This window comes from Herpailurus yagouaroundi, unplaced genomic scaffold (genome assembly GCF_014898765.1).
Source record: "Herpailurus yagouaroundi ecotype Mexico unplaced genomic scaffold, PumYag 28, whole genome shotgun sequence".
NCBI lineage: Eukaryota > Metazoa > Chordata > Mammalia > Carnivora > Felidae > Herpailurus > Herpailurus yagouaroundi.
In genome coordinates this window covers 95,108,101-95,130,908 of record NW_024412376.1, presented here as the reverse complement: position 1 = coordinate 95,130,908, position 22,808 = coordinate 95,108,101, and the positions used below count along the sequence as shown (strand labels likewise).

At 38.0% G+C, this 22,808-nt stretch overlaps 1 protein-coding gene and 1 long non-coding RNA gene across 4 annotated transcripts in view; one reads left to right on the top strand and one right to left on the bottom strand.

Moving 5' to 3' along the window:
- The window catches only part of HERC6 (HECT and RLD domain containing E3 ubiquitin protein ligase family member 6), a 61,847-nt gene that overhangs the window by 30,544 nt on the left and 8,495 nt on the right, over window positions 1-22,808 (top strand). For both annotated transcript variants that reach the window (XM_040478549.1, XM_040478548.1), the window contains exons 11-18: window positions 2,858-2,951; window positions 6,757-6,946; window positions 9,827-9,987; window positions 15,009-15,122; window positions 15,426-15,533; window positions 17,050-17,211; window positions 20,618-20,761; window positions 22,061-22,227. In XM_040478549.1, the coding sequence (XP_040334483.1) occupies window positions 2,858-2,951; window positions 6,757-6,946; window positions 9,827-9,987; window positions 15,009-15,122; window positions 15,426-15,533; window positions 17,050-17,211; window positions 20,618-20,761; window positions 22,061-22,227 (1,140 nt within the window). The remainder of the gene's footprint in view (window positions 1-2,857; window positions 2,952-6,756; window positions 6,947-9,826; window positions 9,988-15,008; window positions 15,123-15,425; window positions 15,534-17,049; window positions 17,212-20,617; window positions 20,762-22,060; window positions 22,228-22,808) is intronic.
- LOC121032791 (uncharacterized) overlaps window positions 4,845-22,808 on the bottom strand; it is a 31,173-nt gene continuing 13,209 nt past the window's right edge. The window contains exon 2 of one of the 2 annotated variants that reach the window (XR_005791479.1): window positions 4,845-5,127. This is a non-coding gene — a long non-coding RNA (uncharacterized LOC121032791). Of the gene's footprint in view, window positions 5,128-9,602; window positions 9,917-22,808 lie in introns of those variants that run through there. The other variant, XR_005791483.1, reaches the window with a different exon arrangement.

Here is a 22,808-nt window from a genome sequence, read left to right as displayed (position 1 = left end):
ATTTCTTCCCTTCGCTTTATGCTTTCCAACACTGTGCCTGGGAACTGTTAAGAGATGAACTGAGGCATATTAAAATTTTTAAGAGTTTATTTAAGCAAATACTGATTCAAACTGGGAAGCACCAAATTGGAAGTGATTAGAGCACTCCATCAATAGGAGCTAGTAGAAAGACTTATGTAGAGAAGATGCAGAAGCAAAGAAAGGAAATTAATTGATTGACTATAGCTTAAAAAACATTTTTTTTTAAGTTTTATTTATTAATTTTTTAGAAAGAGAGAGAGAATGTGCAGGAGAGGCAGAGAGACAGGGAGACTGAGAATCCCAAGCAGGCTCCGTGCCAGGAACGCAGAGCCTGATGGGGAGCTCGAAATCACAAACCATGAGATCATGACCTGAGCCAAAATTAAGAGCTGGTTGCTTAACCAACTGAGCCACCCAGGCCCCCTGATTGGCTATAGCTTAAAATGTAGTTGGCTGTTTGTGACTAGTTGTACTTTGGATTCGATTTTATAACTGAAGTATTTACAGGCTTAGATTTTGGTTTGCATACGTAGGCCATCATGGTGATAGAGCTACCCCCAGTGTAATGGCCTCCTTGTATAATTAATTTAACAGTGTTTAAGAGAGAAGGAGGATAAGAGCATGAAGGCTCTTAGGCTGCCCTCTGCCTTCTCTGGAGGCCAGTGCCCTACTGGTGTGTCCGTAGTGGATATAACTCAGTCCAACCCTCCCCCACTAGATCAGGTCTCATCTCTCCCTGATGAGTAGGCCCCAAGCTGCCTGACTGATTCTGAAAAGTTCTACACATCTTGTACCCCCATCTGGCCAGTAGGTGGCACTCATTTAACTCATGTTGCATGTATTCCTTGCCTCTGTGCAACCCCTGGTTGTCCCATTGGTTCATGTTTTGTTTTGTTTTGTTTTGTTTTTAAAATTTTTTTTTCAACGTTTATTTATTTTTGGGACAGAGAGAGACAGAGCATGAACGAGGGAGGGGCAGAGAGAGGGAGACACAGAATCAGAAACAGGCTCCAGGCTCTGAGCCATCAGCCCAGAGCCCGACGCGGGGCTCGAATTCACGGACTGTGAGATCGTGACCTGGCTGAAGTCGGACGCTTAACCGACTGCGCCACCCAGGCGCCCCTTGTTTTGTTTTGTTTTAGCGACTCATCACTTGCATATAACACCCAGTGTTCATAATAAATGCCCTCCTTAATACCCATCACCTGTTTAGCCCAATGCCCACCCACCTCCCTCCATCAACCCTAAGTTTGTTCTCTAACGTTAAGAGTGTCTTATGGTTTGTTTCCGTCTCTCTTTTTTTTTCCTTCCCATGTGTTCATCTGTTTTATTTTTTAAATTCCAAGTATGAGTGAAATCATATATTTGTTTTTCTCTGACCTCTTATTTCGCTTAGCATAACATACTCTAGCTCTATACATACTTGCACATGGCAAGATTTCATTCCTGTCCCACTGATTTTTAATCCAGCTGCACTCTCAGTCACTCCTCAAGGGGACAGGAGGAACTGTTGAGTCCAACAACTTATTGTGAGAACCAGAGAAACCCAGGGAAACTGAATGCCATGGCTTCCCACTTGCAGCTGCAACACAGTATCTTTCTAGAGTCCAAAAAAAACCATCCCTGTTCATCCCCACATATCCCAGTCAAAGGTGGAAGAAGAGAAATCAGACACTGCTTCTCTCTGCCTTCTCCCTCTCCCATTTGCTTTCTTCTTCTTGCCATCCTTCCAGGCAAGAAGTGAGGACAGGGACTCTGCCAAACAGTGTTTTCTCTTTCTCCCCTCCTCTAGCCTCAGGCTAATCCTTACTGCATATAGAATATTTTCTACACTTAGAATATTATCTTTCTGAAGTGGAAAAGTATCCTCCCAGGAATGATGAGCCTCGAGGTTTGGTCTTAAGATGCCAAAGACTGCAAAGGACAAAATATTTTAAGGGGAGATTTAAAATACTTTGTTTGAATATTTGCATAAATATTTTAGCCCTGGCATTACTCTTGACCAGTTATTCAGCAAGCATAAAGTATTTCTTGATAGAACATTACAAAAAATCATTTGACAGAATTCAAGTCTCTTCAAATATCACCAACAGAATCCAGAAAAACACCACACCTAAACAAAGATTTGATAGTGTTTCTGAGAGGGAAGGCTAGGTTGGAATTTATCAAGAATTGGCAGTTTGGTTTAGGCCTGGTCTTTCAACATGGGAGGGGAAAGCTGGAGGCTTGATTAGGATTGGGAGAAGATACAGTGATCCAGGGTGGGTGGAAACAGCAAGGCAACAACTTTAGGCAAGAGATTCAGACAATCTTAGAGCATAAACTATCTGTTAATGCTTTCCACTGAAGAGTTAATGGGTCTTTTCAGGAAGTTCCTATAATGAACAATCAAGCCATTTGCCTGGGCTAGTGTCTTTTGAAATAGTGAAGTTCATGCTAATGAAACAGTGGAATCCTAAAGTAATGTAAATGTAGATGATGGTAAGGTGTGTTGTGTGTGTTGGGGGCGGGGGTAGTTTCAGATTTTAGTGTACAGGCTGAGTGTGGGGGTAAACGTTTTTGGTTCTCAGATGTAGCCTATGAAATTTTGCCATTATTGCAACCCAAACTTGTAGCTACTCTAGCAATAATAGTAACCTACTCTCTTTTAGGAGAATATAAATTTTATAATTATTTCTGTGTGCCAAAAAAATTGATAATTTTGAAAGGAGGCAAATTGTAAGAAAAATGTTTACATATGCTATTTAATAAAATAAAGCAATAAATATGTATGAAGTTTAGAAATATTCTTTTCTGTTTATGTGTTTTGTTTTGTTTACATTTCTTGTATCCAAAGAGAATCTGTAGAAACGATTTCCATTGATGTGGACTTACAAATGGCAAGAGATACCTTCGAGAAGTTGACAAAAACAGAATGGATTTCTTCTATGGTAATAGCCAATATTTACTTGAGAAATAGAGCAATAGAATTTCTTTATAGGAACCAATATGAATGCAGTTGAATTTTGTTGGGAGCTGAGTCAGAGAGACTCTGTGATAAGGGAGACGGCTAGTGTTCACAATAAGGTTACTATATTCCAGACACTATATTCCAAGCTGGCATTTACTTTCTTATTGAATGTTTAAATGTCCTATAAATACAGTACTTTTGTTTTCAACATGAAAAACTAATGCTTGAGAGGTAAATAACCATTAGCAGACATATGAATATAGCACTAGTTTGGGAAGTAAGATAATTTTTACCTGGACTAGGAGAATAGAAATCCTGTTCTTTCTTTTGAGATGAATGTCAAATCCAGTTAAGATGAACCTGTTACCAATTCATCCCTTATCCTATTTGGGTTACATTTTCTTTACCTTTTTGAGGGGTTCCTTATTTATGGAGTTCCTTTTTAAGCTCTATTCTCGTTAGATATTTTATGATTCTGGGTTGTGTTGGAAATTTTTCACTCTACAAACTCAGGTTCACGTGAGTTCATGACTGAGTAACAAGAGTAATAGACTGATGGGGTGCCTGGGTGGCTCAGTAGGTTGAACATCCGACTTCAGCTCAAGTCATGATCTCAACGGCTTGTGGGTTTGGGCCCCACGTCGGCCTCTGTGCTGACAGCTCAGAGCCTGGAGCCTGCTTCAGATTCTGGGTCTCCCTCTCTCTCTGCCCCTCCCCCACTTGTTGTGCCCCTCCCCCACCTGTCTCTCTCTTAAAAGATAAACATTAAAAATTTAAACAAACAAAAAAAGAGTAATAGACTGAGTAACAAACAGGATTAATAGACTGAGTAAATATTCCCCGTGTTTGCGGGGAGCATTTAGATGAAGAGGCTCCCTGAACAGCTAGGGATGAGGGCTTATATACCAATTAATAGGGAATAGGGAAAAGGGATTGGGGGAGAAGAGGTTTCTTTGAGAAAACTGGACTTTTCAGGGAGACAAATGGGCTTTAAGAGGGACAAATGGAAGATATGACAGCTTGTGATAATGTTTGTGTGATTTCTCATCCAAGTGCAAGTGGCTGGTCTTTACCTGGCAGTGAAACCTGCCCTCCAAGTTTCTTGGAAGGCCCTGACTTTAGTCAGATAAGGGAAGATCTGAAGTCTTCCTTCTACATCAGCTGTATCCACATGCCTTTGGTTTCAAGTCATCTTGTATATATACCATTTTGGGTCCCCACATTTGGAAGGGAAAGTAGAGTGTTCTTTAATATATAGTAGATACTTTTATTGTCAAGATGAAGAAGAATAGATGTTATAAAATATATTTTATTATTTTTTAAATGTTTATTTATTTTTGAGAGAGAGACAAAACAGAACACAAGCAGGGGAGGAACAGAGAGAGAGGGAGACAGAATCTGAAGCAGGCTCCAGGCTCTGAGCTGTCAGCACAGGGTCCATTGTGGGGTTTGAACTCACGAGCTGTGAGATCATGACCTGAGCCAACGTCGGACACCTAACCAACTGAGCCACCCAGGTGCCCCTAAAATGTATTTAAAAAATAAATTTATTTAGGTTATATGGGAGATAACTTGGGGTGCTATTCCCAGTGTGAGTTCCAAGGAACATTAGTTTCACAGAATGCTCCCTGAAAACAGGTTCTAAGTGAAACAACTTTGGATACACTGCATACTATTATGAAGTTATAATGTACATCAGTAAATCAAAGATTCTATGATGTCATACACCAAAAGAAATCTAGCTGTTTTAGCCCTATTTTTCTCAAAGTTATTTGACTTTGTGTGACATTATTTTCCTATATATGCCTACTAGCATTCCATATAAATCATGTTCTTCTGGACATCTGAAAAAAATAAATTGTAAGAACATTAATGTAATAATATGTAGTACTTTTATTGTTGCAAATATCTTAATCCTTCTGACATGTGGAGATAGACACTGTTGTTAAAAGCATCTAAGATCTATTAAATAGAATAAATGATGCTAGCTGTTGTAACAAACAACTTCCAAATCTCAGTGGCTTAACACAATGAAGACTTCTTTTCACATCGTAGTCCAATGAGGGTTGGAGACAGGAAACACATGCAGAGGAGGAAGAGGAAATGTTTCCCCTCCACCCATCTTAGTTTCATTGGCTGGGACCCTGCAAATTAGACTGAAAAAAGACAGATTAATGGGAGAGAAATAAACAGAAGTTTATTAATATGTGTGTGCATGCTGCATATAGACTCAGTGATGAGTAACTAAAGCGTGGTTAGAACTTGGTTATATAGCATCTTAGCAAAAGAACAATAATTTTGTAAAGAGACAACATAAAGGAAAAGGAGTTTGAGCTTCTAAGGGTGCCAAAATGCAGGAAGGCAAATATCTGGGGAAGCTCATGTTAGATAAGGTCTAGATCATAAGGTTTGTTTGTGTAGACTCTTTTTCTCTTTTATTTTTAAAAATTTACATCCAAGTTAGCATATAGTGCAATAATGATTTCAGGAGTAGAATTTAGTAATTCATCCCCTGTATATAGCACCCAGTGCTCATCCCCACAAGTGTCCTCCTTACTGTCCCTTGCCCATTTAGCCCATTCCCCACCCAAAACCCTCTAGCAACCCTCCATTTGTTCCCTGTATTTAAGAGTCTCTTATGTTTTGTCCCTCTGTGTAGACTCTTTCTCAATGCCTGTTCATCTCTGCTGATAAGGTTCTTGCCCTTCTCCTGGTACAGAAGTTAGCGGCAGGAGGACACCTTTACAGGTGGAATTTATATTGTTTTCAAGTAGATAGAGGGAATCCAGAGAGCTTGTCCTGTGCCTGCCTTTTCTCACCTGCCTTCAGCTCAAAATAATCCTCATGCCAGAGTGGCATATTTTTTTTTTAAGTTTATTCATTTTGAGAGAGAGAGCACAAGTGAAGGATGGGCAGAGAGAGAAAGAGAGAGAGAGAGAGAGAGAGAGAGAGAATCCCAAGCAGGCTCCGCACCATCAGCACAGAGACTGACATGGGGCTCGATCCCATGAACCATGAAATTATGACCTAAGCCTAGATCAGGAGTCAGACGCTTAACTGACTGAGCCACCCAGGTGCCCCCAGAGTGGCATATCTTTGAGTGGTATATTCTGCTACCTTTCCCACCTCTGCATAGTTTCACTGAGGAGTGATTTGGGTTCCTTTTTTCTGGAGTTCTAGGCACTGGAGCCATGAAATCCTCCAGTAGATCTTTTGTATTCAGTCGGCAGATAAGGAAAGCGAGTATAGAAGGTTACATGAGAGGTTGCAGGGGTCATGCCTAGAAGTGATATACATATTTCATATACACATTTCATTCATATCTCATTAGCCAGAACTCAATCATATGGCCCCATATAACTGCAGGGGAGGCTGGGAAATGCCATCTTCCTGGGAGCCTAGAAGGAAAATGAAACAGTATTGGTGAGGTGAACGTATGCCATTATCTCTGCCATGTTGGATTTTAAGTCATAGATTTGGGTATGGATCTTTGATGTGTCAGTCTCTAATTGAGTCCATGATTCACACAGCATGTACATGCACATGTGACTTCACTTTATTTCTTTCATGCATCCCAGTAAAAATAGGGAGGATGGCTCTCACATAATACATTAGAGGCATTTGGTATGCAAGGAGTTATGGAGTTTGAACAGAAGGTCTGAGGAAAACTAAATGATTACACCATTGGAAAATAGTGGAATGAACCCCTAGTCCCATAGCTTGTTTTTCACTATAATCTGTATCTAATATATTCTGGGCCCTTTCCCTGATCCTTTCAACCACAGATAACTACAGGCTTTAGGGATAATCTGCTCAGAGCTCTTCCATGTCATTCTCCACACCAAGAAGCATTATCAGTTTTCCTTCTGCTCCCAGAATGTCCTGTGATGCATGAGTCTAAGAACTGGAGGAGTCTGGTGGTTCCATATGCAGAAGCTGTTTGTAAAATGAGTGACCGATCTTTACGAGTCCTGAGTAAGTTTGATTAATTTTTCACTTTATCTGTACTCTCAACAATCACTGAAGTAAAAGATGGAGCAAATTTTGGATAGAAGATTTAAAAATACACAACTGTTTGGGTATGTGGTATGTGAATGTTTGAAAATATTAACCTAACATTATTATAATCATTACTCTTATACAAAGCATGTGTAACTCTTAGACTTGGACATGGCTTTGACTTCAGAGTTTAATAACCATAGAGGATCCAGTCAAAATAAATCTATACTTGAAAACTTTTTGTTTATGTTTTAAAACTTGAGAAATTTTGGGGCAGCTGGATGGCTCAGTCAGTTAAGTGTCTGACTTTGGCTCAGGTCATGATCTCATGGTTCGCGAGTTTGAGCCCCATGTTGGGCTCTGTGCTGACAGCTCAGAGTCTGGAGCCCACTTTGGATTCTATGTCTCACTCTCTCTCTGCCCTTCCCCTGCTCATGCTATGTCTCTCAAAAAAACACAAACGTCAACTTTTTTTTTTTTTTTTTAATTTTTGAGAGACCGTCCACAGAACTTTAAGTGGCCGCCGTCCACGTTGTAATCTAAATAAACTGCAGGTCAGTGCAACATGGCAACCCTGACAGAGGATATACCAGTTTACATTTCATCAACAAATATGAGAGCATCAGCCCACACATTTTTCTACAGTATTATTAGACTTTGATATTTGCCATTCTGAAGAAAAAAGTCTCTTAATTTGAATTTTAGTTTTCTCATTATGAATGAGATTGTGCTGGTTTTCCTATATCTCAGTTCCATTTGTATATTATAGTCTGGAAACTGTCAGTTCTTCCCTCTTAACCCATTTTCCCATGTGTTGTTGTTAGTGTTTTTCTTTTTTATTTAGCTTTTATTTTAGTTTTTACTTTATTTTTTTAATGTTTATTTTTGAGAGAGAGAAAGAGAGTTGTGAGCAGGGGAGGGACAGAGAGAGAGAGGGACAGAGTATCTGAAGTGGGCTCTGTGCTGACAGCAGCGAGTCCAATGTGGGACTTTAATCCACTAACTGTGAGATCACGACATTGGCCGAAGTCAGATGTTCAACTGACTGAGCCAGCCAGGCACCCCTATTTTATTTTATTTTTTAAAGTTTAGCAGGCTCTGTGCTGTCAGCATGGAGCCCGGCATGGAGCTTGATCCCACAACTGTGACATCATGACCTGAGCTGAAATCAAGCTTAACTGATTAGGCCGAGGCTCCCCTATTTAGAAGCTTTTAAATGATTAAGGCAACTAATTCTTTATCAATAATATGAATTACAAGTCTTTTTTCTCTGAGTTATTAATTTTTTTTATTTTGTGGAATTTTCACATGCATAATTATTTGAAAACATTTTAATGAAGCCTACTATGTAAACATTTTCTTATATGGTTGCTGAGTTTGGATCATATTTCAAAAAGCCTACTCCCGCTGAAATTAAAAAAAAAAATTTCCCATACTCCTACTAGAATTTTTTTTTTTTCATTTATTTCTTTTTTTTCAACGTTTATTTATTTTTGGGACAGAGAGACAGAGCATGAACGGGGGAGGGGCAGAGAGAGGGAGACACAGAATCGGAAACAGGCTCCACGCTCTGAGCCATCAGCCCAGAGCCTGACGCGGGGCTCGAACTAACGGACCGCGAGATCATGACCTGGCTGAAGTCGGACGCTTAACCGACTGTGCCATCCAGGCTCCCCTAGAATTTTTTTTTTTAAAGTAGGCTCCATGCCCAGTGTGGGGCTTGAACTCATGACCCTGAGTTCAAGAGTCACATACTCTACTGACTGAGTCAGCCAGGTGCCCCACTTCTATTAGAATTTTTATTGGTTCATTTTTATGTTTAACTTTTTGATCCATTCAGAGTTTATCTTGATTAAGCTTTATCTTTTTCTGGAAGAGTTTTCAGTTGTTCCCATACATTCACTGAATGATCTGTTTCATTCCCACTAATATGTAATGCCACATTTATCATATACTCAAGTGTCCTGTGTATTTGTGTCCATTTATGGAATCTCTACTATGTAAGTCTGCATTTCATACATCTGGGTCATATTATTTTAATTAAATTAGCTATTTTAATATTTGATAGGTTTGTTTTCTGAAAATTATGTTTTAAAGATACGAATATCTAGGTTGGAACAAAGTAATATTAAAATATTGTTATTGAGTTAATTTAAAAAATATATCCATATATACCAGGTGTTCATAAAGTCTGAAAAGATATTTTATTTTCCTCAAATCAAAAATGTCTTTGATGACATTATATGTGTGCATGTGTGTGTATTATTATGTAAGTTTTCAGATTTAATAGATACTCTATGGAATTTTTTTTAAATTTTTTTATTTTTTTAATTTTTTTTAACGTTTTATTTATTTTTGAGACAGAGAGAGACAGAGCATGAACGGGGGAGGGGTAGAGAGAGAGGGAGACACAGAATCGGAAGCAGGCTCCAGGCTCTGAGCCATCAGCCCAGAGCCCGACGCGGGGCTCGAACTCACGGACCCTGAGATCATGACCTGAGCCGAAGTCGGCTGCTTAACCGACTGAGCCACCCAGGTGCCCCGATACTCTATGGAATTTTGTTTGAAAATCATGAAATCAATCACGTAGTCAAGTATTAATATGAGCTATCAACAAATTTCTTCAGAATCCTACATTTGAACTTTCAATTCCAATGATATTTGATGAGGGAAAAACATTTTTTTCACATCTGTGAGTAATAAATGTCCAGGATGGTACCCTGAGACAAGATATTTTATGGGTTTTGCCATCAGAAATGGAAACTGTTATCTATTTCATACATTAAAGAACCTGGAAGAAACTGAGGATTTTTTTGGAGGGTGCATATTTATCATGGCTGATTTTATACCCCCCAGAGAAGTGCTGGGGATCTTTGCAAGAATCTTCTCTCAATACACTGGTCCAGATGCTCAAAACTGCCATCGTCTCTCAGCTGCGTTCCTGGCCTAAAATTGAAACCAATGAGAATCACTGCAATCTTAAAGCTCTTCTAGGAATGGTGAAAGAAGTGCATAAGGTAAGGGTTCATCTGAATACATATATATATGATTTTACTCAATTAAAATCTTTTAGGTCTCGGCCAATTGGAGTCTTATTTTATTTGTAAAACAAAATATTTTATTCAGTTCTTAGTAATTCAGAATTTTGCTTGTTTTGCTAATGGCTAGACTCTAGTCATATATATTACATATATGTTACATATTTTATATACAGGTTATACATAATATATATCACATATATCATATGCACAAATACTCAAAAATGAGAATGATGATTATTTTCAGTACAGTACACAACATAATCCAGAAGTAATTTAAAATTAGCCTACTAATAAACCTAATGATTGTGGGGGATAGGGAGGAGCCAGAGCATTTTAAGTAAAAGAGCAGAATTAAATTAGTATTGTTCAATTAAAAATAATTGGCTAAAGTAAGATGATTTTATAAATATAAATTGTTAAATGGCAATCAAAACCAATTTCACCATAAAATATCAATCTCAACAGGAGAAAACATTAGGTACAAAAATTAGTTCACTTCAGAAGTACTAATGCACTGGTATTTCTAAAGTAGTACATTTCTTTTTTTTACCTAGCTTTATTGAGACATAATTGACATATAACATTGTGTGAGTTCAAAGTGTGCAATATATTGCTTTGATACATCTATACTTATTCATTTTACAACTGGAAGTTTGAACCCTTTGACCAATATCTTCCCATTTCCCCCACTCCCTGACAACCACCATTCTACTTTCTGTTTCTGAGTTCAGCTTCATAGATAAGTGGTATCATACATATTTTTCTTTCTCTGAATTATTTGACTTAGGATAAAGCCCATCCCTGTTGTCACAAATGGCAGGATCTCCTTCTCTCTCATGGCTGAATTATATTCCAGTGTTTATATACATCTTCTTTATCTATTCATCCATCCAGGATGCTTAAGTTGTTTTCTTGTCTTGGCTTTTGTAAATAATGCTGCATTAAACATGGGGATGCAGACATCTCTTTGAGATAGTGATTTAATTTCCTTTGAAGTGAATATATTTATTCAGATGAATATATTTTTTAATATAGCAAGAAGTGGGATTGCTAGATCATATGGTAGTTCTGTTTTTAATTTTTTGAGGAACCTCCATACTGTTTCCCGTGGTGGCTGCACCAATCAACATTCCCACCTGCAGTGTACAAAGGTTCCCTTTTCTCTGTATCCATGCCAACACTTATCTTTTGTTTTTTTGATGACAGCCATTCTAACAAGTATGAGGTGATATTTCACTGTGTAGCTTTGAGCTGCATTTCCCTGATGATTATGGATGTTGACCATCTTTTCATGTACCCGTTGGCCATCTGTATGTCTTCTTTGGAAAAACATCTATTCAGTTCCTCTGCCCATTTTTAAAATTAGATTGTTTTGTTTGATCAGTGGCATGTGTTCTGTATATATTTTAGACATTAATTTCTTATGAAATATACAATTTGCAAGTATTTTCTCCCATTTCATAGGTTGCCTTTTTATTTTATTTATTTATTTTTTTAAATTTTTTTTTTTTCAACGTTTATTTATTTTTGGGACAGAGAGAGACAGAGCATGAACGGGGGAGGGGCAGAGAGAGAGGGAGACACAGAATCGGAAACAGGCTCCAGGCTCTGAGCCATCAGCCCAGAGCCTGACGCGGGGCTCGAACTCACGGACCGCGAGATCGTGACCTGGCTGAAGTCGGATGCTTAACCGACTGCGCCACCCAGGCGCCCCGGTTGCCTTTTTATTTTATTGTTGTTTCTTTTGCTGTGTAGAAACTTTGTAGTTTAGTTTTTGGTAGTCCCACTTACTTATTTTTGGTTTTGTTGCTTGTGCTTTTGTTGTCATATCCAAAAAAATCATTGCCAAGACCAATGTCAAGGAGCTTTCCCCTTAGGTTTTATTCTAGGAGTTTTATGGTCTTATGTTTAAGTCTTTAATCCATTTCAAGTAAATTTTTCTGAGTGGTATACGATAGGGGTCCAATTTCATTCTTCTGAATATGGTCATCCAGTTGCCCCAATATTTATTGAAAAGACTATCCTTTCCCCATTGAGTTTTCTTGGCTCCTTTGTCAAATGTTAGTTGACCATTTTTGTGAGGTTTTATTTCTGGTCTCTTGATTCTGTTCCATTGGTTTATGAGTCTATTTTTATGCCAGTACCATTACTATAGCTTTATAGTATAGTTGTAAATCTGGAGTTGTGAGGCCTCCAGTTTTGTTCTTCTTTCTCAGGACTGCTTTGACTATTCAATCTTTTGTGGTTTCATATAAATTTTAAGACTGTTTTTCTTAACTCTGTGAAAAATGCCTTTGGAATTTCGAGAGGGATTACATCTTATCTATAGATAACTTTAGGTGCTATAGACATTTTAACAATATTAATTCTTCTTTATTTTAAATTTATTATTTTGAGAGAGACAGAGAGGGCACAAGTTGGAGAGAGGCAGGGAGAGAGGGAGACAGACAATCCCAAGCAGCTTCCATACTGCCAGTGAGGAGCCCGATGTGGGGCTTGAACTCATGAAACTGTGAGATCGTGACTTGAGCTGAAACCCAAGCGTTGGACACTTAATTGACTGAGTCACCCAGGTGCCCCGATATTAATTCTTCTAATCCGAAAAGAAAGGCTATATTTCCATTTATTTGTGTTTTCTTCAATTTCTTTCATCAAAGTCTTACAGTTTTTGGTGTACAGGTCTTTCACCTCCTTGATTAAATTTATTTGTAAGCAATTTCATTGTTTTTGATGCTATGGTGAATTACTAATTTGAGTCTTAAGAAGATAAATAAGAATCATGAGGAGTCAGGTATTTTTTCATTTACATTTTACTTTTTTTTAATTTATTTTTATTAAAAATTTTTTTTAATGTTTATATGTTTTTGAGAGAGAGAACATGAGCATGAGTTGGGGAGGGGCGGAGAGAGAGGGAGAGAGAAATCTAAGCAGGCTCTGCACTGTCAGCACAAAGCCCAATGTGGGGCTTGAACCCACAAACCATGAGATCATGACCAGAGCTGAAGTTGGACGCTTAACCAACTGAACCACTCAGGTGACCCATACATATATTTTTAAAGTAATGCATATAAGGAAAATGTTTGGCAGAAAATAATTGGGAATTTTTTTTTAATTTTATTTTTTATTTTTTTAAATTTACATCCAAATTAGTTAGCATATAGTGAAACAATGATTTCAGGGTAGATTCCTTAATACCCCTTACCCATTTAGCCTATCCCCCCTCCCACAACCCCTCCAGTAACCCTCAGTTTGTTCTCCATATTTATGTCTCTTCTGTTTTGTCCCCCTCCCTGTTTTTATATTATTTTTGTTTCCCTTCCCTTATGTTCATCTGTTTTGTCTCTTAAAGTCTTCATATGAGTGAAGTCATATGATTTTTGTCTTTCTCTGACTAATTTCACTTAGCATAATACCCTCCAGTTCCATCCACGTAGTTGCAATATAATTGGGAATTTTGATAAGGGAGAAACTTTATGAGACTGAAGATGTTTTGCAATGTACTTCTTTCATTAAGAAAAAGTACACATCAAAATCTGTAAGCTTATCCCATTTTTCATTCTTGATAATGGTTGTGTGTTTTTTTTCCTTTTACAAAGTCTTACCAGAAAGTTTTTTAAAGAACCAATCTTTTTACTTGTTGATCCTCTCCCCTGTACGTGTTATTTACTTCCTTAATTTATATTCTTAGATTCTTTATTTCCTGTCTTCTATCTTTTGGATTAATTTGATATGATGGAGGCTTATTTAGAGCATTGATTTTCCAGAATTGCTTCCTCTGGAAAGCCTTCTTAAACCCCTTAAGTCCTTCTCCAATCAGAAATTGTATCCTCCATGCCTGACTACTTGTTTTTATCTACTAGACTATGGGTTGGTAATCTATACCCATGGGTAGCCTCATATTTTTGTAAATAAAGTTTTATTGGAACATACCCACACTTGTTTTCATATTGTCTAAGGTTGTTTTGTGCTACAAAATGGAAGAGTTGAATAGCACCAGATATTGTATGGTCCCAAGTTCAAATATTTACTGTTTGGATTTAAGAAAGAGTTTGCTGACTACTGTACTAGACTGTAAGCTATGTGTCAGCAAGGACACTTCTTAGCTATGTTTTGTCTCACACCTGACAAGTAGTATGTGAAAAATTAATATTAATCAATGGAGAAAGGGCTGAATTTATCAAAAGTTCCTTGGATTTTTATGGTGCCTTTTTTAAATGTTTATTTATTATTACTTTTTTATTTAAACAAAATTTTTTTTAACGTTTATTTATTTTTGAGACAGAGAGAGACAGAGCATGAATGGGGGAGGGTCAGAGAGAGAGGGAGACACAGAATCTGAAACAGGCTCCAGGCTCTGAGCTGTCACCACAGAGCCCGATGCGGAGCTCGCACTCATGGACCTCAAGATAATGACCTGAGCCGAAGTCGGACGCTTAACCGAGCCACCCAGGCACCTCTAAATGTTTATTTATTTTTGAGAGAGAGAGAGAGAACGAGTGGGTAAGGGGCAGAGAGAGAGGGAGACAGAGGTTATGAAGTGGGCCCTGGGCTGACAGCAGAGAGCCCAATATGAGGCTCAAACTCATGAACTGTGAGATCATGGCCTGAGCCAAAGTTGGATATTCAACCAACCGAGCCACCCAGGCACCTCTTTATGGTGATTTATTCTCAAGATCTAGAAATTGTTTCTAGTAAATCTGTACCCTAAGAATTGTTTTACTAACCTCCACTGCCAACATCTGTTATCTTTTACAGTATTTATGAAAATTAGGTAAATTATATATCAAAAAATGGAAGTTTTATAGAACTCTGTTTCATCATTGACAAATGCATTGGGTTTATAGAGCTCTAATCATATAATAGCCATATTATATTTATATATATTATATATATTACATATACAATATATATTGTATACATATATAATATATATGTGATATATATATAAAATCACTTATTGATAGAAAATAAAACTAACAAGTCATGTTTTCTTTAAGGTAAATAAAGCTAGGTGTCGACTACCAGAAGATACTTTCAACATAAATGAACTCTTCTATTTGCTGAACTTTCATGAAGACAGAAGAAGACTGTTCCTTAGGGATAACAACCTAGTAAGAGTAATATTTTTCCTTCTGAAAATTTTCATTCTTTTATAGGAGGACATATTAATAGCTATGTAGGTATCTCTTTGATAAATCAAGATTTGAAAATTTCTTCACTGCAATGCTAAATTGCTAAATTAGATGATCATTTTTTTAGAAATACATTTTCTTAGAAATTTTTTCTAGATAATTTGAATTCTTAAAAACAGATTCCAAAAAGTATAGAGCAAAACAATTTACAGTGATGAGGTAAAGGGAAAAAGTTTTTCCCCCTTTTAATTGTTAAAACTATTATCTCTTTCTATTTTTTAGATACCTGCGGAAAACCTCAGTCCCATTATTTTCAGTGATTTTCCATTTATTTTTGATTTGCCATCCAAAATTAAATTATTACAAGCTGAGTCCTATTTAAAAATAATGGTATGTATGCTCTACTTTTTTTTATTATGTAAAATTACTAACATATACAAAATAGAGATAATGGTGTAGTGAGCCCTATCACAAAATTTCAGAAGTCATCAACATTTTGCTGCATTCCCCATTTCTGACTTGTTGTTTTTTAGTTGTTACTATTTTAGCTGAAGTATTTTAAAGCAAATCCCAGGCCCAATTTTCTTTCACCTCTCCATACTTCAGTGCATCCTTTGTGGTTGTTTCACTCTTATTCATGCTGAGATTCTTCAGTGGGTTCAGGGGGGTGACCACATGATTCTTCCATTTTAATGCTTCCCATTAATTGCTTTATTTATTTATTTATCTTATTTATTTATTTATTTATTTATTTATTTATTTATTTTAATTTTTTTTTTCAACGTTTATTTATTTTTGGGACAGAGAGAGACAGAGCATGAACGGGGGAGGGGCAGAGAGAGAGGGAGACACAGAATCGGAAACAGGCTCCAGGCTCCGAGCCATCAGCCCAGAGCCCGACGCGGGGCTCGAACTCACAGACCGCGAGATCGTGACCTGGCTGAAGTCGGACGCTCAACCAACTGCGCCACCCAGGCGCCCCATATTTATTTATTTTTTTGAGAGAGAGAGAGAGAGAGCACAAAAGCAGGTGAGAGAGGCAGAGGGGAAGAGAGACAGAGAGAGAGAGAGAGAGAAAGAATATCTTAAGCAGCCTGATACTCAATGTGGAGCCTGACATGGGGCTTGATCCATGACCCAGGGATCATGACCCGAGCCAAAATCAAGAGTTGGACATTTAACTGACTGAGCCACCCAGGTGCCCCCGCCCCTGCGTCAACATTTTATTTAATAATTCTATCCATTGTTTTGGCTGAAGTTTGCACAATGGCATTATTTCTAATCTTATCATTACTTCCAAAGTTACTGACTAAATTCTGTAAAGAACTTTTCCTCATCAACCAGGGCCACTTGGCTACATTCACACAGGAAAGTGGAATGATGCTTAATCCTTTTTCTTTAATTATTAAATGTTGCCAGGGGCGCCTGGGTGGCTCAGATCACAATCTCACAGTTTGTGGGTTCAAGCCCCACATCAGGCTCTGTGTTGACAGGTTGGAGCCTGGAGCCTGCTTCAGATTCTGTGTCTCCCTGTCTCTGCCCCTCCCCCACTTGCATTTTCTCTCTCTCTCTGTCAAAAATAAACATTAAAAAACTTTTTAAAAATGTTTTTTAAAAAAGGATCATGTTTACTACAAATGAGATAGCTTGTAATTATTTAGCTGTACCTCCATGGTGACTAATTCCTTGTATATAATTCCTAGATGCCATGGTTTCACAGATCCTGTGATCTCTTTGTTTTTCACAATGTAGTGTAGATTATGATGCCCTTTTTTCTTAAATAATTACAGTATGAATATATACAGCAGTAGTAGGCATAAGTATATGCTATGCAGACTATGTTTATTTGAAATATTAAACACTTCCTAGTGTTCCTATGAGATTCCTAAAATATTTCTTTTTTTAGGGCTTAAAACAGAAAGAATACCTGGATTGGGGGCAAGTGAATCTGCCAGAAAAGGATGGACACCCTACATTTACACTTAGAGTCAGACGAAGTCATCTAGTTGAAGATGCTCTGCTTCAGTTAAGCCAAGTTGAAGACACTGACCTCTGTAAATTATTAGTGGTACAGTAAAAGTCTCATTGGACATTTTTATTAATGTGAAAGGGGAACATTTATATAATGTAGTAAATGAGGAGCCTGCCTTTGCAACTATGGTTATCAGCTGTATGGTTTTCCACAGTCCGGGGTGCCTGGTTGGCTCAGTCTGTACAGCATGAAACTCTTCATCTTGGAGTTGTAAGACTGAGCACCACACCAGGCACAGAGATCCCTTAATTAAAAATTAGAAAAAAAACCTGCTTACCCTTTAGAGAAAAGCTATGGGATGTTTAATTGAATATTGGGATTAGGTGTTAACTATTCATTACCTATGACTACAAAATTGCTGCATAGTGAACCATCCCAAAGCTTAATTACTTAAAATAACAATAACTTATTATTGAGATCTGAAATTCAACTAAGGATCTGCTGATTTAGATCGAATTCAATTGGGTGGCTTTATTGATTTTTGTCTGCACTTGTTTACATATTTGGGAGTTGGCTAGGTATTGGATGATCTAGGCTAGATTAAGCTTGGCTGGGACAGTTTTGATCTGCTTCCTGTGCTTTTCATCATCCTGGGACCAGCAAGCATAGTATTCTTCTCCCTTCAGTGCCAGAGGTACAAGTTAGCAAGCCTAATAACACAACTAAAGTTGCTTTAGTCAAAGCAAGTTACATGGCTGAACCGAAGTCAAGGGCGATGAAATATACTCAGCTTCTTTAATGGGAGAAACTGCAGAGTTACATGCAACAGATATGGATCGAGGAGGGGTACAGAATTTGGGCTATTAATGCCATCGACAAGCACCTGGTAGAATAGATACTTTTCCTACTTTTTGGCTCTAGTTTTATTTTATTTTTAAGGTTTATTTATTTATTTAAAAATTTTTTTAAAAATATTTATTCAATTTTGAAAGGCGAAGAGACAGAGCATAAGCAGGGAAGGGGCAGAGAGAGAGGGAGACACAGGATCTGAAGCAGCTCCACACTCTGAGCTGTCAGCACAGAGCCCGACGTGGGGCTCGAACTCACAGACCGAGAGATCATGACCTGAGCTGAAGTCGGAAGCTTAACCAACTGAGCCACCCAGGTGCCTCAAGGTTTATTTATTTATTTTGAGAGAGAGAGAGAGAGAGAGAGAGAGAGAGAGAGAGAGAAGGGGGGGGAGGGACAGAGAGAGAGGGAGAGAAAGAGAATCCCAAGCAGGCTCTGCACTGACAGTTTGAACCTGACACGGGACTCAAACTCATAAACCGTGAGATCACGACTTGAGCTGAAATCAAGAGTTGGAGGTTTAACTGAGTGGGCCACCCAGGTGCCCCCGGTTCTGGTTTTAGTCACAGAGTTTCTACTGTATTGGTTCTAATTCTAATCATCTTTCACTTCATCCTTTTGGGTACCTGTAGGGTTTTTACTGTGTTGGAGCTCAGATCATTTGCCCTGTTGAGGACATAGAATGAGTAACTTTTTAAATAAAAGCTGGACTCTGTACAGAAGGGAGTAGATTTTCCTGGTATGAGAGGATAACTTAGGCTCTCAGAGGGGAAGCCAGAACCTGGAGGGTAGCACTCAGACAGGAGAGGGATATTTTCCACCGTGGGACTAAATGGAAAACAAAGAAGCTATTTTATAGGCCAGACTTTCTAGTTGTGTATCTCCCTCTGTATCTACTTTCTTTTAAATTTTGATTATGAGGAAATCAATAGAAAATTATTCTGCCCACAGGAGATGACAAAGAGGTAGGAAGCTGAGCTTCAAGACAGAGCCAATCAAAATACAGACTCCTAACAAGGCAAGGTTGTTGAGGCCACTTGTGAGTGGGTCCTGACCACAGTGAAGGCAGACTTGCCAGTGTTCAGCGAGTAGAAATTAGTAAATTGGAAGTAAGCTTAATTTATTATTGGGATATCCAGATGGAACACAACATGGGCCGTTGGAGATGTGATGATGGTCTGTGGCCAAGGAGTCGGTTCATCAAAGTGGCAGAGATAAGATCTTCCGGGCAAAGGAAGGAGAAAGTGAATGCTTAGTGAAGCTTATATTATAACGATAAAAAGAAATTAGCCAGGGAAGAAGTGGAAAAGTAGTTAGAAAGGTAGGTAGGAGGAAAACTGGGATAGTACTTAGCCACAGAGCCCCAACTTTAGAAAAGGACAATTTCTGCAGCACAACTTTTCTTTTAATAAAGCTAGAACAGTTTTGGCTTCTTAAATCTCATACTTGGGTAGGTTAAGCTGCCATACGTGTTCAGTGTCAAAGTGTTTAACTTGAAAATATCTTAAAAAATAGAGGCGCTTGAGTGGCTCAGTTGGTTAAGGGTCTGACTCTTGATTTCGGCTCAGGTCATGATCTCGTGGTGTGTGCGTTTGAGCCCCACATCAGGCTCTGCACTGACAGTGAGAGGCCTGCTTGGGATTTTCTCTCTCCTCCTTTCTCTCTCTCTGCTCCTCCTCCACTTGCTCTCTCTCAAAATAAATAAATAAACTTAAAAAGAGAGAAAACATCTTAAAAAATAAATAAGGGGTGCCTAGCTGGCTTAGTTGGTAGAGCATGTGACTCTTGATCTCAGGGTTGTAAGTTTGAGTTCCACGTTGGGTGTACAGATTACTTAAAAATAAGATTAAATAAATAATAGAACTGGGGGGAAAAAAAAGAAAAAGAAAAGGACAGTTCATAGTGACTTCCTACAGGAGGGCTATGGACAGTTAGGTCTGATGGTTCTTTCAAAGCTGCTAAACCCAGAAGGACTGGGAGGGCAATTTATCAGAAGTTTTTGTTTTGTTTTCTTTTCTTTCAAGTTTATTTATTTTGAGAGAAAGAGAGAGAAATGGAGGAGCAGAGAAAGAGGGAGAGAGAGAATCCTAAGCAGGTTCTATGCTGTCAGTGCTGAGCCCAGCATGGGGCTTGATCTCACAAATGTGAGATCATGACCTGAGCTGAGATCATGAGTCAGACGCTTAATGGACTGATCCATTCAGGCGCCCCAATTTATCAGAGTTTCTAATGAGGGGAGAGGCAGGAGAAACCAAATAGCTGTTGACTAGAGCCACAGCTATAAAGTCTGAATGATGAGATGAAGGTAGACATTAAGGGAGAAGAATCAGGGAATTTAGTGTTCCAGGGACCTGAAGCATATCAAAATCTTGTTCAAGAATCTGGTCAACATAATTGGTGAATACTAAGTCTGGCTAGAATCCTCCTTTACTTAGTTCATATGACAGTGTAAAGGATTCACACACATACAATAATCTGACAATAAATAGGTTTGCGGCATCCGCTTGCTCAGCAGGAAATTGAGTGAGGTATGGGATCGAAGGGGTGTGGGTTTCTAGGAATTCTGATGGCTGCAGGAGGTTTGAAACTTTTCCAGAAAGATCAAGGCATTGTATTTTAAAACTGAGCCTGGGAGTGTGTTCTCTTTCCTCAGATTGAATTTATTAAAGAAATTTGTTCTGTGGGAGAAGGGGTAAAATCTGAGTTCTTCCACTGCATATTTGAAGAGATGACCAAGACAGAATATGGAATGTTCATATATCCTGAAGAGGGTTCCTACATGTGGTTTCCTGTCAGCGTGAGTCTCTTATTTATTTTCTTACAGTTTTACGGAACAGAAAAAGTATACCATATACTGCAACATGAAACCATACACAATAATGTAAAATTAGATCATATAAACAGCCTTGCTATTCATGATCCAGAGCAGCAGCTCTAGCATCTCTTGGAGCTATTAGAACTTCAGGCCCCACCCCAGATCAGAGTATGTATTTTATAAGATCCCCAGGTGATTCTATGCACGTTAAATTTTTAAACAGCTTTTATGAAGTATAGTTGAGATTCAATGGACTATGATACATCCGGTGTCTGATTTGATAAGTTTTGATATATGTATGCATATACCATGAAACTATTACCACAGTCAAAATAATGAACATATTCATCATCCCCCAAAATTTCTTAATACCCCTTTCTAATGCCATTCTTCCCCCGCTTCGTTCTCCCCACTCCCCTGCTGCATCCCCATGCAACCCCAACTACTCATCTGATTTCTGTCACTGTGGAGTAGTTTGAATTCCTAGAATTTTATATAAATTCTAAGATTTCTATTCCAGTGCCAGCCTTGATGTTAGCAGGTGAATGGCTTTGGGCCACTTACCTCATAGCCTCAATCTACATGCCCTATTTACTTACAGTAATTGTCAGGCTAAATGTTACAAATGTATTTAGAGTGTTCAGGCTAGTGGTCTCTTGGCCGTATGGTAGTGATGGCCTACCAAGATGTGGCCAGTGTTTTCCCTCATCTCCGACTACCAAGTGTGAAGAGAAGAGTGAATCCAGTTTCATCAGGACTCTTCTTTCCACCCACCTTCACGGTCGACAGAATCAGTCACCTTCCCTGACCCATATGCTTGTCAGCACGCCTAGGCTGAGGGCAGTATCGTCCAAGGGGACACGCTTATATGACATGCCTAATGCACAATGAAAGTGCAGAGAAAGTGTGCTCTTCCTTCTGCAGAGTTGTTTTTCTACATGAATTTGAAGGCAAAGACTATGAAAGTAAATAATGAAAACCTTGGTTTATAAGGCTATCTGAGCAAATTTTTTTTATACCCCCATATGCTTTCAGTAACAGTAAGTGAATTCGTTTATTTACCTGAACTATCAATTTGTATGTTAACTTATGGAAGAAATTTAAATTGTATTAAAGCCTGTGTAAAACTTCAAACTTTATTTTCCTGAAGCCCATTTTGTTTCTAATTTGGGACTTTTAGAAAAGGGAACTGAAACCATTTTTTACTCATCTAATTATCCTTTTGGATTATTGATTACTTCTAATATATTATGGTTGCTTTTTTTTCTTTTCCTTTTCCAGCCTAAATTTGAGAAGAAGAGATATTTTCTCTTTGGGATGCTGTGTGGACTCTCCCTATACAATTTAAATGTTGCCAACCTTCCTTTCCCACTGGCTCTCTTTAAGAAACTTCTGGACCAAAAGGCATCATTGCAAGATTTAAAAGAACTCAGTCCTCTTCTCGGAAAGTAAGTAAATGTTTTTCCAGGACTGTAATTAGTAAGTCTCAGTTGTTCAGGAATAAATGATGCTAATCACACACATACACACAGAGAAAAGGTCTTTAATTGCAATAAATGTATGCTCTTTTGATGAATTTGATTTTGAGCGTGACTTATAATAAAGTACATGTTCAAAAATAAAGAAAAGCCAAATGTTCTTCTAATTATCAATCTAGAGCTCTGGCCTAGCCTAGTCTCTTGAATTTATCTAGATGGAAACGAACACAATATTCTTAATAAGAATAATGCATGCTATATGTATTTTAATAAATCATAGTCATATTTATTTAAAAAAATCAGTGTGCCATCAACTTTATTTTTTGAGAATTGAAAAATACTTGTTCTAAGTTAAAAGGCAAACTAAATCTTGTAAGGAAAATACTGGCAACATATATGACAAAGGAGTAGTATCGCTGATATATAAATATATATGTGTATATGTGTGTCATCATACATAAATACGTATGGCTGAGTGTATGTATGTGTGTGTGTGTGTATGCATGTGTGTGTATGTATATATATATATACATATATATGGCTAATAAAAA